Below are 13723 nucleotides of genomic sequence, written 5' to 3'. Positions count from 1 at the left end.
ACCAACCAAAGCTCTTACTTCTGCTTTCTTAATGACCTAGCACCTAAAGAAAAGCCCCAACCTATATGCACCCACAGCAAGGTCCCCAGGCCAAACACAGCTCTGGCTCCTCCCAACCACTAGAGATGGCTGGGAAGAATCAGTTCCCAATGTCCAAGGGCCAAATGCTCCACAAGACATAGAATATGTAGGTGGATATGGGAGAGGGGGGAGTGGGGAGAAAGGGAGATGCGAGGGGCTCAGAAACTTCCCATTAGCAGCTCGTCTTGCACCAATGCTCAGGGTTCAGCTTCCGCCTACATTTCCCCTTCTCTCTCACCCCAATAAAACACAGACCAGCTGGGGGAAGGAGGCCAACTGTTCAAGTCCAAGATCCTCCTAAGGCCACGATGTCACTGCTGCTGTTTCTGCTGTCCTTGCTGTTGGATGGTGAGTGGGCCCGAGGTCAGAGTGACCCGGATTGAGGCTGGGGCTGGGGCTACAGGTTATGCCTCTGTTTCCTACAGGGTCTCAAGGTCAGCCGGAGACATACTTCCTACAGGTGCAGAAAAACGTGAAGGCCCAGGAGGGTTTGTGCATCTTTGTGCCCTGTTCCTTCTTCTCCCCTGAGAAAAGCTGGATAACCAGTTCCCCGGCTTACGGCTACTGGTTTAAGGCCTTCAGAAAACCGTCGCTTGACTTTCCAGTGGCCACAAATAACGAATTTAAAATGTCAGAAAGGGGAACCCAAGGGCGATTCCAGCTCTGGGGGGATGTCCTCCGAAAGGATTGTTCCTTGCTAATCAAAGATGTTCGTCAGGAAGACTCGACAAGCTATTTCTTCCGGATAGAGAAAGGACGTGAGAAATACAGTTTTAAGGAGGGGTTCAAGCTACAGGTGGAAGGTAAGAGTTGTGGACATAGCCGGGAACCCCTGTCTCTCACTGGGGGCTGGGGGGACGTTCAACTGGAAATAGAGTGTGATGCAAAGGAGACTACCTCTGGGAGGGGCAGCTGGAGTCACAGATTGGCATCCTCTCCCTTAGCCCTGACTCAGAAGCCAGACATCTTCATTCCTGAGATTCTAGAGCCTGGGCAGCCAGTCACCATTGTCTGCTTGTTTTCCGGGACCTTCAAGCAATGCCCAGCTCCTTCTTTCTCCTGGATGGGGGCTGCCGTCTCCTTCCAAGAGACCATACCACACCCCTCCAATTACTCTGTGCTGAGCTTTACCCCAGGACTTCAACACCACGAGACTGAGCTCACATGTCGGCTGGACTTCTATAGGAAAAGCACCGAAAGGACTGTCCAACTAAGAGTGGCCTGTGAGTGTTATAGGATGCTTTGGGCTGTGTAGAGTCCTGGTAGTGGGAGGTGGCGAATTCCCCAACTCCATGCTTGTGGAGGTGTGCTGGGAGTGCCATTCGGTTGGTAGAATACTTGCCGAGCATCCGCAAGGCCCTGGGTTCCATCCCCAGCAGTACATTATGAGAGGTGGTGGCTGCCCATCTGTGTTCCAGCACTTAAGATGGGGAGGCAAGAGAATCAGGAGTTCCAGGTTATCCTTGGCTATGTAGCCTATATACATGCTAGAACCCACAAGACCTTGTGTAGAAGGAGACAAAGAGTTGCTGGGGAGATGACTCGGCTGATAAAGAGCTTGACACACAAGTGTGGGGATTGAACCCTCAGAGCATACATAAAAGCCGGTCAGGCATGGGAGCCCCACTGGTAACCTCATGGCTTTGGCAGACAGAGACAAGTGAGTGATCCCTGAGGCAAGTTAGCGAGCTAGACGGGCTACCCAGTTGACAAGCTCTGAATTCAGTGAAAGACCTTTTGCCTCTGTAAACCATGTGGACAGTGGTTTAGGAAGGCACCCTACACCAATACCTGGCTTCCACACACACTTATGTGCACACATGGGCATCCACACACACACATAGCGTGTTCATTCAAAGGTGAAGTGGAGGAGGGCACACCATCCTGGGTGTGCCTGTACTCTGAGAGGCAACGGTCGCTTCATTTCTGGATAGTCACATGCCTTCTCTGGGACGGTGGTGCTTTTCTTTCCCTGAGGGACTTCTCATGAGGAACAAAGCACTCCCCTCTGAAGTTGTTGGCTCACAATCTTCTCCCAGATGCCCCCAGATCCCTTGATATCAGCATTTTCCGTGACAACGTGTCAGGTACGATGGTCTCCTGGGGTTGTGTAAGGAGGTCCATGTCTATCTTTGTCCCTCTGTCTGTCTGTGTGTATGTCTGTCTGTCTTTGTCTCTATCCCTCTATGTCTGTAACCCTCTCTATCTGTCTCTATGCCCATTCTTTCCCTGTTTCTCTCTCTCTCTCTCTCTCTCTCTCTCTCTCTCTCTCTGTGTGTGTGTGTGTGTGTGTGTGTGTGTGTGTGTGTGTCTGCCTCATCCTCTCTTGTCTGCGTGTGTCTCCTTAGTCCCAGAACTGCACCGGAATCCTTCACATCTGGAAGTTCAGCAAGGCCAGTCTCTACGTCTCCTCTGTACTGCTGACAGCCAGCCCCCTGCTACACTGAGCTGGGTCCTTGAGGACCGAGTCCTTTCTTGGTCCAGCCCTGTGGGATCTAGGACCCTGGCACTGGAGCTGCCCTGGGTGAAAGCTGAGGACTCTGGACACTACACCTGCCAAGCAGAGAACAGGCTGGGTTCCCAACAACGTACCCTGGACCTCTCTGTGCTGTGTGAGTCAGATCCACCAAAAGGCTCCTGGTTCTGAGAAGGGAAAGGGAGTAACATCAGGCTATCACAGTCAGACCACTGTGCAGCTTGTGTTGGAAACCCAGTGAGTGACTGACCCACCTACCCACAGCTGCCATCTCTGGGAGGGATGCTCTGCCCCAGGGAGAAGGCCCTGGCCTGCCTGGAGCCAGTTCCCTGTCTTCATTGCAGATCCCCCAGAGGACCTGAGAGTGACTGTTTCACAAGAAAACCAGACAGGTAGAAAGGATGGGCAGAGGAACCTGGGCATCTGGGTGGGGGATGGGAGGCATCCCAGTTGATGGGCCACCCAACCACTCCACCTTTTCTCCTCTCCAGTGATGGAAATCCTCAGGAACGGCACCTCCCTCCCAGTCCTGGAGGGCCAAAGCCTGTGCCTGGTCTGTGTCACCTCTAGCAATCCCCCATCCACTGTGAGCTGGGCTGGGGTCACACAGACCCTGATCCCAGCCCAGTCTTCAGAGCCTGGGGTGCTGAAGCTGCCTCTAGTCCAGAGAAAACATGAAGGAGAATTCACCTGTGCTGCACAGAACTCACTGGGTGCCCAGCGCATCTCTCTGAGGCTCTCTGTGCACTGTGAGTGGAGAAAGGAACACCGGGGATCTGTGATGAGGGCCGAGCTGCTGACCCTTCTCCTCCTTCCCCACAGATCCACCCCAGATGTCCAGACCCTCCTGCTCCTGGGAGGCGGAGGGTCTGCACTGCAGCTGCTCCTCCAGAGCCTGGCCTGCCCCCTCCCTGCGCTGGCGGGTGGGGGAGGGGCTGCTGGAGGGAAACAGCAGCAATGCCTCCTTCACGGTCGCGTCCAGCTCCACAGGACCGTGGGCCAACAGCTCCCTGAGCCTCCTTCAGGAGCTGGGACCCAGCCTCTGGCTCAGCTGTGAGGCCTGGAACACCCACGGGGCCCAGACCACCTCTGTCCTTCTGCTACCTAGTAAGGGCTCTCTGGGACATAGAGTGGCTATGGAGGAGTTCAGGAAGGGTGAGCCTAGGTGTGTGTGAAGGGAAACACAAGGGAAGGCAAGATTCCTGGCCCAGGATGCAGTCATGTTTTCTAGAGGGATATAGGAAGAAGCTTAGGTGTGGTGTGCGGCAGAAAATGAAGTCCAGATTGCTTGGTAGTGTGTAAGACCACACACACACACATGGGGTACGCTCACTCTTTCAGATAAAGACAGCGCCACAGCATTCTCCAAGGGAGCAGCTCTGGGCTTTGGCATTACAGCCCTCCTTGCCCTCTGCCTCCTCGTGGTCATGTGAGTTGGGAGGAGCTAATAAGGTGGCTGGGATGTGGACCTCCCGGGAGAGGGCAGACGGAACAGTTTATAGCAAGCTGGAGATTATTCCCTCAGCATGAAGACCCTACAGAAGAAAGGAACCCAAGAGGAAACCTCAAGGCCCAAGCTCTCACGGGGCAGCACAGTCCTGGATTACATCAACGTGATCCCCAAGACCAGGTCCCTGGTGAGTTGCCAGATGTGCTCTCAAACTAACATCCCCTGCTAATTCCACACACTTCCCTATCCCTGATAATTCCGCACACGTTCCTTCCCTAACCCTCCTACTCCAGTGCTTTAGAGACACGAAGGGGAAAAAAATCTAAGACTAAATCCAAATCCTGGGTCCCTCTAAGTCTTCACATCTTCTGTTTTAAAGTCAGGGGAACCCTCTGGTATTATTGTCACCACCAAGGACATGACATGACTACCTATGCATGACTACTTGATCTGTAGTTCCTGTGCTGGGAATAGAACCCAGAACCATGTGCATGCCCAATACACTTATCCCCTCACTGTGGATTCTAGGCAGGTACTCTACCACTGAGCCACACGTCCAGCCCCTCTTTGGTAGATGCCAGACAAGTGCCGTACCACTGAGCTACATCTTCAGCCCTAAAGAATAATTATTAATGCCCTTCTGAAGCAGTACACCCTACTGATTAAATACAGGACTAAACTCCTCTATGCCTCAACTATAATGTTGGGCTAATAGTGGGATAATGTAATATGTTAAATAATAATACAATATTATATTGTTGTTTAATAATTACATAATAACGTACAATATACTGCATATTTTTATATTGCATCTGTAAAATGTTCAGAGGGGTTTATGGCCCTAGTTGAGAGCTCAGTAAACACTAGTTACAACCATGAGAGCCCATCTATCTGATGATGACTCAAACAAACCTGTCTGCCAGCTTCTTCCTCGCACTCTACACCTTTATCCAACCCTCCAGGCAACATCTACACCCAGACACCAGTGGGCATTTCTTACTCGAGCCTGTTTAGCAACATCTGACCAGCCTGGCCCTTTGTGGTCCCCTTGCTCCCATTGTGCTCTCCGTGCTCCCCATAGTGCTCCCCGTCCATTCATCTCTTTCTCAGCAAACAGTAAAGCCTTCCCCAAGCAAGCTAAAGCCTCAGCAGGATCTTTCGGTCCTGTTTCCCACAATTCTCTTCAAACTACACCCGAATCGCTTCACCCTCGTCTTCCCTCAACTCTGCAGCTTGTGCCCCATTTCTCAGCTGGACATCCCATCTGCTTTCCTTATTACCTCCTCCGATTCTGCTCTTGCCTTTTCCCACTCCCTATCTCCACACGTTAACATCCTGTAGCAACCACACGAGCACACCTTTCCTTTGGAATACTACTCAGTCAGCAAAAGGAACGAAGCCTTGATGCATGCATAGGGCGATTAACTTGAGTCTTAGGGAGACGCAGACGGAAAGTGTTTTTTGAATGTTCCCTACGACGTGATTCCGTTTATTCACTGACCAAGTCACAGAATCACAGAGACAAGGCTGCAAATGTAGCTCGGGTCAGAAGAGTTCTTCTCCAGCATGCACAAACCCCCAGCCCAGAACAAGAGTGAGCATGGTGGTGTACGGCAAGTGCTCGGAAAGTGGAGGCAGGAGGATGTACTTATCCACAGAGGGAGCAACCTTGAGGTCACGCAGATTCCTGCGCATGCCCAGCTCAGGAGTATGACTCCGAGCATGCCCAGTTAAGGCACATGCGCCTGAGTATGTCTAGCTAAGGAGCATGTGACCTGCTCCGTTTAAGGTCACAGGCAAGAAAGGAAACATGGCAGAAATACCTTTGGGAGTTAAATAGGAGTCTTCCTCAGCATCCTTGTGTGAATATTGTATCACAATTAAGGCGTGAACAGTGGGAAATTGGCGTAGAGGCACGGGGACCTTGTACAGGGTACAGAACGCGGTGCTCCTTCTGTGACATTTTATTTTTCAGAGATGCTCTCATGTAGCCCAGGCTGGCCTCAAGTTCTCTTCGTAACTAAGGATTTTCCTGTCTAGCCAAGGACAGCCTTGAATGTCTGATCTTCCTCTTCCCTCCCCCCCCCCCCAGGTGCTGACGTTATTAGAAGCATGTGCCACGGTGCTTGGTTTAGGTGGTGCTGGGCATGGGGTCCAGGGCTTTGTGCACACTAGGCAAGCACTCCGCCCTGGGCTAAATCCTTGACCCTATTCTTGACGGGTTTTGTAACAACGCTCTGATCGTTCCAAAACACAAAGCTGAGGAAAGCGATAGACCAAAGCACCTCAGTCCCCCACTTAACCCCCCGCAGTGATCGCCTCTTTGGATTTCCAGCACCATTTCGGGGACTTCTTAGTGGGTGTGTCCATTTGTCTTAACACGACTAACTGTGTAGCCGCATAGAGCACCCTGGACTTTTCATTTCGAATTTTAATCTTTATTTAGTATTGTCTATCCGTAGCATTATTGGGAGCTGTGCTTGCATGCCACCGTGAGCATTCCGGAGGTCAGACGACATCCTTTCAGGAGTTAAATGTCTTTCGATTTTAGGTGTCAGGGATAAAACTCAAGTCTTCAAGCTCGTACCATAAGCACCTTTACCCACCAAGCCATCTGTCTGGGCCCTATCTTGTTCATTCGTTCACTCATTCATTCATTCATTCATCCTAGTAATTCACTTTACCCCCCACTCCCTGCCCCACTCCTGGTCACCCTTTCCCACAATCCTTCCCTTATGTCAAATTCATCCCCTTCTCTTCTGAGCAGGTGGGGGGGTCTTTCTTAAGCACACAACTCCAGACTTTTTTTTTTTTTTTTTTTTTTTTTTTACATTAGTTATACTCACTGCTTCCTTCCTTGGGAGAGTTTTTCCCTGAAACTGCCTGGCTCCTTGCTTCACCGGATGCTGTCTTGCTAGATAACCACCCCATCATAAACGCCCAGAGTGACCTGTTCATTTGTTGTGCACCTTAGCATTTGTGTATAATAATTGTGCGTATTGATGGGTACTAGGTACCACCCTCCTCACACAGCACACTGATCAAACTGGGGTAATTCACAGATGCTCTCTAGCTCAGAATTCAGTGTTTGGTGAGACCCTTTAATCGATAGCTACGACCTTTCTTTTTATTTTGTTAAAGTTCTGTTGAGACGAGTCTCACTGTGTGCTTTGGCTAGCCTAGAACTCACTACGTAAAACAGGCTGGCCTCAAATTCAGACACACCTGGCCCTGGATGCTGGCATTATTGTGGGTGCAGTTCTTGTAGAGGCCAGAAGAGGGCTCAGGTTCCCCGAAGTTAGGTGGATCAGGATCTGCTGGGAGAGGCTTCTGTGAATGCGGGTCCTCTGGGAGTGCATCAAGCGCTCTGAATTGCTGAGCCACGTCTCCGCCGACTCCTGCTTTGCTTTCTTCACGGCGCTCATCGCTTGCCTTCATTAGATGTTTGCTCATGTGCTGTCTGTTTGTTGATTCCTGTTGACTCTAAAGCGAGAGCCCCAGTTCCCACGCCAGCGGCTGGTACATGCCAGGTGCACAACTGTGTGCTGAGTAAATGATGGAGCATGTTGGCTATCCCCTCAGGCTCGGAATTGGAAAGCGGAACCACACGCCCCTTCTGGGATCTCGCCCCTGGACACTCACCCCCCTAAACCAAAAAAGAAGCAGAAGGACCCACATTTTACAACCCCTGGTTGCCTAGACCCCACAACATCCTCTCAGACCCCTGAAAATAACCCAGAAGAGCTCCACTATGCTACCATCGACTTCTCCCGCCTCAGACTGCAGGACACCCAGAATCCCCAAGACGCCTGTTCCGATTACGCAGAAGTCAGAATCCACTGAGGGTGTCCTGGAAAGAGGACCTCCAAAAGCAAGCAGATTCTCTCCTTAAAAATAGTCTGGGAGTAGGAGGTGTTAAATGTGCTTGCCAGCAAGCTTGGTGAACCCTCAGATCGAGCCCCAGGATCCTCGTGGTGGAAGGAACCTCCCACAAACTGTCCTTTGACGCCCTACGTGTGCATTGTGGTTCACGCCCATGCACACACACACATGTAAGTTAATAAACAGATGAACGAAACAAGTTTTTTTTTAAAGATGGCAGCTCCTGTGTGGGTATGTTTTAAGTGTGTCTCTCAGAGGCTTGTGTGCTGGGGGTGTAGCCCTCTCTGTGGCAGGGGGAGAGGTGATGTGTGCTCTTTCAGGGGCGGAACATGGTAGAAAGCGTTAGGTCTTGGGGCACTGCAAAACCCTTGGAAGGTACTGGTGCTGGTTTCACAGAGTGGACCAGTTCCCAAGCAAGGAGGCTGCAAGTGTGGTTTCCACGCTCTCTTCATCTTTCTATGTCTTATCCGTCTCTCATGCTCTCCCTCCAAGATGCCATTTGTCATGTGGTGGTGGCACACAGCCTTCATCAAAGCCTATGGAAGATTTCAAAGTCCCACTCAACAGTTGCCTTCAGTGAGAAAAAAAGCCCACCCAATCCAGTCTCCAATGAAGAAGAGGCAAACGGTCGGCCATCTTAGATACTGAAGTGACAAATACATTGATCTACTTAGAGCCTCTTTCTTCTTGTCTTGGTGTCTTAGTTGGGGTTCCTGTTGCTGCAAAAAAAAAAAAAAAAAAAAAAACACTAGGACCAAACATCATGTTGTAGAAAAAGGGGTTTATTTGTCTTACCTTTCCATATCTCTGTTCATCATCAAAGGGAATCGGAACAGGAACTCAAAACAACACAGGAACCTGGAGGCAGGAACTGATGTGGAGGCCACGGAAGGGTGCCACTGGCTTGCTTTTCATGGTGTGCCTTGCCTGGTTTCTTATAGAACCCAGGATCACTTGCCCAGGGCTGACCCTCTCCCATCAATAACTACTTAAGAAAATGTTATGTAGCCGAATCCAATGGAGGCATTTTCCCAATTAAGTTATCTGTCCATCCAGATAGCTCTAGTCTGTGTGTCAAGGTGACATAGGTCTAGCAAGCATACTCAGTTTTCCATTGCCGCAACAAGACACCATGACAAAGACAACTTATGAAAGAAAGCATTTAATTTGGAGGCTCGTAGCTCCAGAGAGTTAAGGGCAGGCAGGCATGCTGCTTAAAAATAAATAATAAATAAATAAATAAATGTATGTTGAGAGCTATATCCTGATCTACAAGCACAAAGCAGAGAAAGAGAGCTAACTGGGAATGCTGTGGACCTCTGAAACCTCAAGCCCAACCTCAGCGATACAGTTCCTCCAAGGCCACGTTCAGTGAGCTCTGGCTTTGACTGAGAGACCCTATGTCTTAGTTACTTTTCCATTGCCAAGAAACATGAAGCACAGAGCTTAGTCGGAATGGTGTGCACTTTCAAGCCTGCCCCCCAGTGATATACCTCCTCCAACAGCACCGTCTGCAACAAGACCACATTGCTTAATTCTTCCCAGATAGTTCCATCAACTTGGGACCAAATATTCAAACATATGAGCCTATGTGGACCATTTTTGTTCAAGCCACCACACTGACTCACTAAATAAGGTAGAAGAGTGTTGGAGACTATTCCTGACATCACCTCTTATACACACACACATACACACACACACACACACACACACACACTTGCAAACATACACATAATATGGGTATGGGGAGATCCTAGAGTGGGTAAGCATGACAAGATGTCCCCTAATATTCTGCTTCAACTCTGAACCTGCCCTTGAATGTTTCTTTGGCCTTGGAGCTTATATGTCTGTGTTACTAAAGCCACAGACTTGGGCAGAGGTCAGTTATTTCAAAATACATGTGTTAAGGTCATGACTTCTGCAATAACAGCTTAGGACTTGAAGGAGAGGTGTAATTACCCAGAACTCTCAGGGACCAGCAGTGTGTTAATGGGTGAGAGTGGAGAAGAAAACCAGACTGGGAGTCAGGAGATCCAGCTTGAACTTGAGGGATGGCGCACGTGGTTCCTCTTCAACCAGCCTATCAGGGGCCAATACCTTCAAGACATGTAAGTGCAAGACAGCTTTATTTTGCTATTGGCTGATCCTGGCTTGTGTTAAAACTCTTTCCTGGGCTGACATGGGTTAGAAGGTTAGGATTCTTCCCACCAGGCCCAGAGGCCTGAGTTCAATCCTCAGGACCCACCTGTTGGAAGGACAAAGCTGATCCCAAGTTGTCCTCTGACCTTCGGACACAAAATATAATTTTAAAAAAGACTCTATTTCCATCACCTCTTGTGAAGTCTTTTACTCGGCAGTGCTTTGTGTTGAGTTTCTTTCTGGTGGATTGTTTGTCTCTCTGTGTACAGAGTGCCACCATGCCTGGCTGGTGTTTTGGTGAGAGTGTGTGTACATGCATATAGTCTGGCCTCAAGATACATAAGTAGCAAAAGATATCTGATAACTTATTTTTCTGCCAGTGACTTGAGCCAATTCAAGACAGATTAGATTAGATTAGATTAGATTAGATTAGATTAGATTGGATTGGATTGGATTGGATTGGATTGGATTAGATTAGAATAGATTGGATTAGAATAGATTAGATTAGATTAGATTAGATTAGATTAGATTAGATTAGATTGGATTGGATTGGTTTGGATTGGATTGGATTGGAATAGAATAGAATAGAATAGAATAGAATGGAATAGAATAGAATAGAATAGAATAGAATAGAATGGATTAGATGAGATGAGATGTATATTGGGAACTGCCCTCAGGTGAGTTCACTGGCCCCAAGGACTGAGGCCAGGGACATTCACCACAGGGATGGGAGCAAGAAGAAGAAAGAGAGAGGTGGGGGAGAAGAGAGAGAGGAGAGGAGAGAGAGAGAGAGAAGAAAGAGAAGATAAAGGAGAGAAAGGAGGAGAGAAGAGAGAGGAGAGGGGAGAGGATGAAAGAAGAGTGGAGAGAGGGGAGATGGGTGGGGGGAGAGTGGAGAGAAGAGGGGAGAGGAAGGGAGGGGAGGGAAGGGAAGGGAAGAGAAGAGAAGGAGAAGAAACAGAAGGAGAGTGAGGAGGAAAAAATGTCTGGATTGTATACTGAAGAGCCTCTGGGGAAGGGCAGCCTAGCCCCCTGGCTGGAAAGTTTATGATCAAGGGTAGGGTATACTAGGTAGGGACCGAAGGATGCTGGGAAAACCTAGAGACTAGGTCTGCTTTGGCATGTGAGACATTCACCTCAGTCCCTTGTCCTGGGGGCTCAAGCCAAACATTACTCTGGTCCTCTGGTTCTCCCTCCCAAATGGTGGTTCACAGGCATGTGCCACCACATCTGGTGTACGAGGTGCTTTACTGGCCGAGCCACATCCCAAACCCAGTCAGTTCTGATTTTTTTTAAGACTCAGCCCGGATTTAGGGGCAAAGGCTTCTACTGCCAAGCTGATGGATGACTGGAATTCTATTCCCGGGACCCAAATGAAGGGAGGGAAGAATTAACTGAAATATGATGAAAAGAATAAGTAATAAGGCTTAGCCCACCGGTCCTAAATCAAAAGTTTAAGCCCAACTCAGATTCCGGTTGCTCTCTCCCATCCAGCACTAGTTCACCATGACCCTTGACCCCAGAAGGAGCAGACCAGTTGATTCTGAGAGTACTTTTCATTTATCCCATCCCCATCCTTAGTCTTGTTCTGCAAACTCTTCGGGCTACAATGGCCACTTATGGGACTAGCGATTCTTGATCTAAATGACCACAACTGTAGCCTTTCTTGGGCTTTCCTTGGAGCAAAAGTAGCAAGACATGGTTGGCTACAGCTCAATTTTTTTCAACTTTTCTGTCTTCGGGAGAGCTGTAAATAAAGATTTATTCACTTATTTTGTGGATATGAGTGTTTTGCCTGCATATCTGTAAGTTTGCTATGTGCATGTCTGATGCCTGGGGTAGTCAGAAGAAAGCACCAGATCCCAGAAACTGGAGTTACAAGTGGTTGTGAGCTGCCACGTGGGTGCCAGGAACTGAACCCAGGTTTTCTGGAAGAGCAGCCAGTGCTCTTGAACTTGATCCATCTCATCGGTCCCTCAATAGGGATATTTCAATTTAGGCTAAATCACTAGAATTAAGAGACTCCGAGGGAAAGGTAAAATACCCGAGAGTCTCAAAAGAGGGATTTCGGATTCTTTTGACTCTTGAAGAGAGAATAAGGTCCTCTTGCTAGGCATGGTGGTGCGTGTCTTTAATGCAACACTTGGGAGACAGAGGCAGGTGGCTTTTGGTGAGTATGAGACCAACCCCATCCACATAGTGAATTCCAGGAACCCTGCCCCACAACAGTGGGAGCAAAAGAATAGACTCCCACAACTCGTCCAGTTCTGCCACCGTATGATAGCACATAGCTCGCTGATGTGTGTGGGGAACGTGACTGAGTCAGGAGAATGCTTGCCTAGCATGTGTGCAAACCATGTCACAGAAAGAGACCATTGACGGGCTCACTTGTAAGGATGCCTCAGTCTTTCTTAGAAGGGAGAACAAAACATTCATGGGTGGAAATACAGGGACAAATAGAGGAGCAGGGGTTGCAGAAAAGATCATGCAGAGACTGCCTCACTTGGGGATCCATCCCATATGCACCGAATAAACCTACACACTATTGCTGATGCCAAGTAGTGCTTACAGGCAAGAACGTGATATAAATGCCTCCTCAGAGGCTCTGCCAGTCATACAGAGGAGGATACTTGCAGCTAACCATCGGACTGAACCCAATGACCTCAATGAAGGAGCTAGAGACAGGACTGAAGGAGCTGAAAGGGTCTGAAACCTCATGGGAAGAACAAAATGATCAACTAGCCAAACCCTCCACAGCTCCCAGGGACTGAAACACCAACCAATGAGTTCTCATGGAGAGACCCATGGCTCCAGGTGCATATGCAGCAGAGGATAACATTGTCTGGCATCAGTGGGAGGAGAGGACTTTGGTCCAGCTAAAGCTCGTTTTCTCAGTGTAGGGGAATGCCAAGGTGCTGAGATGGGAGAGGGTTATTGGGAGAGGGAGAACCTTCATGGAAACAATGGGAGGGGAAGTGAGGGATGGGATTGTGGGAAAAGGATAACATCTGAAATGTAAATACAGAGAATAGCCAATAAAAAATGGGAGGGGGGTTGTTTTACTGCATAAGGAGGTGGCAGTCAGCATGAGCTAGTGTGAGGCTCTTAAATAAGAACAAATAGCACCATTAATCCAGGCACCTGGGAGGCTTGAGCCCAGACACTTTTACAGAGAGAGTTCCCAGCATGCTGGGGTTATCATAGTGAGACCCTGTCTCAAAACAAAACAAAAAGACTCCAATCTACAAAGTCAACGAATGAATCCGCCTGAGCCTAGTCTTATATCTTGACTTCAGATTCAGTTCAAATCCTACAACCTCCGCATCCACCTAACACAGGCCCACAGGAGTACCTTGCCATTTGTTGAGCCTTCTAGCACTTTGCAGAACCGTAGGGAACAACCGTCTCTCATTTCTAAGTTACACAGTTTGTGACACCCTCTTTTGGATGTAAAAACAGCCTCTGAAGCAGAAGAAGGTGACAGTGACCCAATTCCTGTCCCATTCTGAAGACAACTGCCCAGAAAAATGGGGACTTGTCCCTCGCCCCCCAGCTCCCCCCACCTGCACCCGTGGCCTCCGCCTCTAGAGGGCAGCACAGCATATGTAGCGGTCATATGCATATGCCGGCAGCAACCCTCTCCTAAAGACAACCCCCAGAGGAACTTTCTCCTGCACTGCTCCCCTACTTCACCA

General features: G+C 49.1%; 1 protein-coding gene across 2 annotated transcripts; it reads left to right on the top strand.

The window, feature by feature from the left end:
• Positions 1-389: 389 nt before the first annotated feature.
• SIGLEC10 (sialic acid binding Ig like lectin 10) lies at positions 390-7850 on the top strand (the record flags this gene model as incomplete). Of its 2 annotated transcripts, XM_080908353.1 has the most annotated exons (11): positions 390-429; positions 507-884; positions 1026-1304; positions 2121-2168; positions 2430-2693; positions 2902-2949; positions 3049-3306; positions 3380-3664; positions 3899-3986; positions 4083-4194; positions 7590-7850. In XM_080908353.1, the coding sequence occupies 11 exons, from the start codon at positions 390-392 to the stop codon at positions 7848-7850; spliced, it is 2061 nt and encodes a 686-aa protein (XP_080764479.1). The 2 variants fall into 2 exon arrangements, with proteins under 2 accessions (XP_080764479.1, XP_080764480.1); XM_080908354.1 differs by lacking the exon at positions 2902-2949.
• Positions 7851-13723: the final 5873 nt, after the last annotated feature.

This window comes from Micromys minutus, assembly GCF_963924665.1.
Source record: "Micromys minutus genome assembly, chromosome: 32".
NCBI lineage: Eukaryota > Metazoa > Chordata > Mammalia > Rodentia > Muridae > Micromys > Micromys minutus.
The sequence above is the reverse complement of the archived record's forward strand: the minus strand, read 5'-3'. Positions and strand labels throughout refer to the sequence as shown.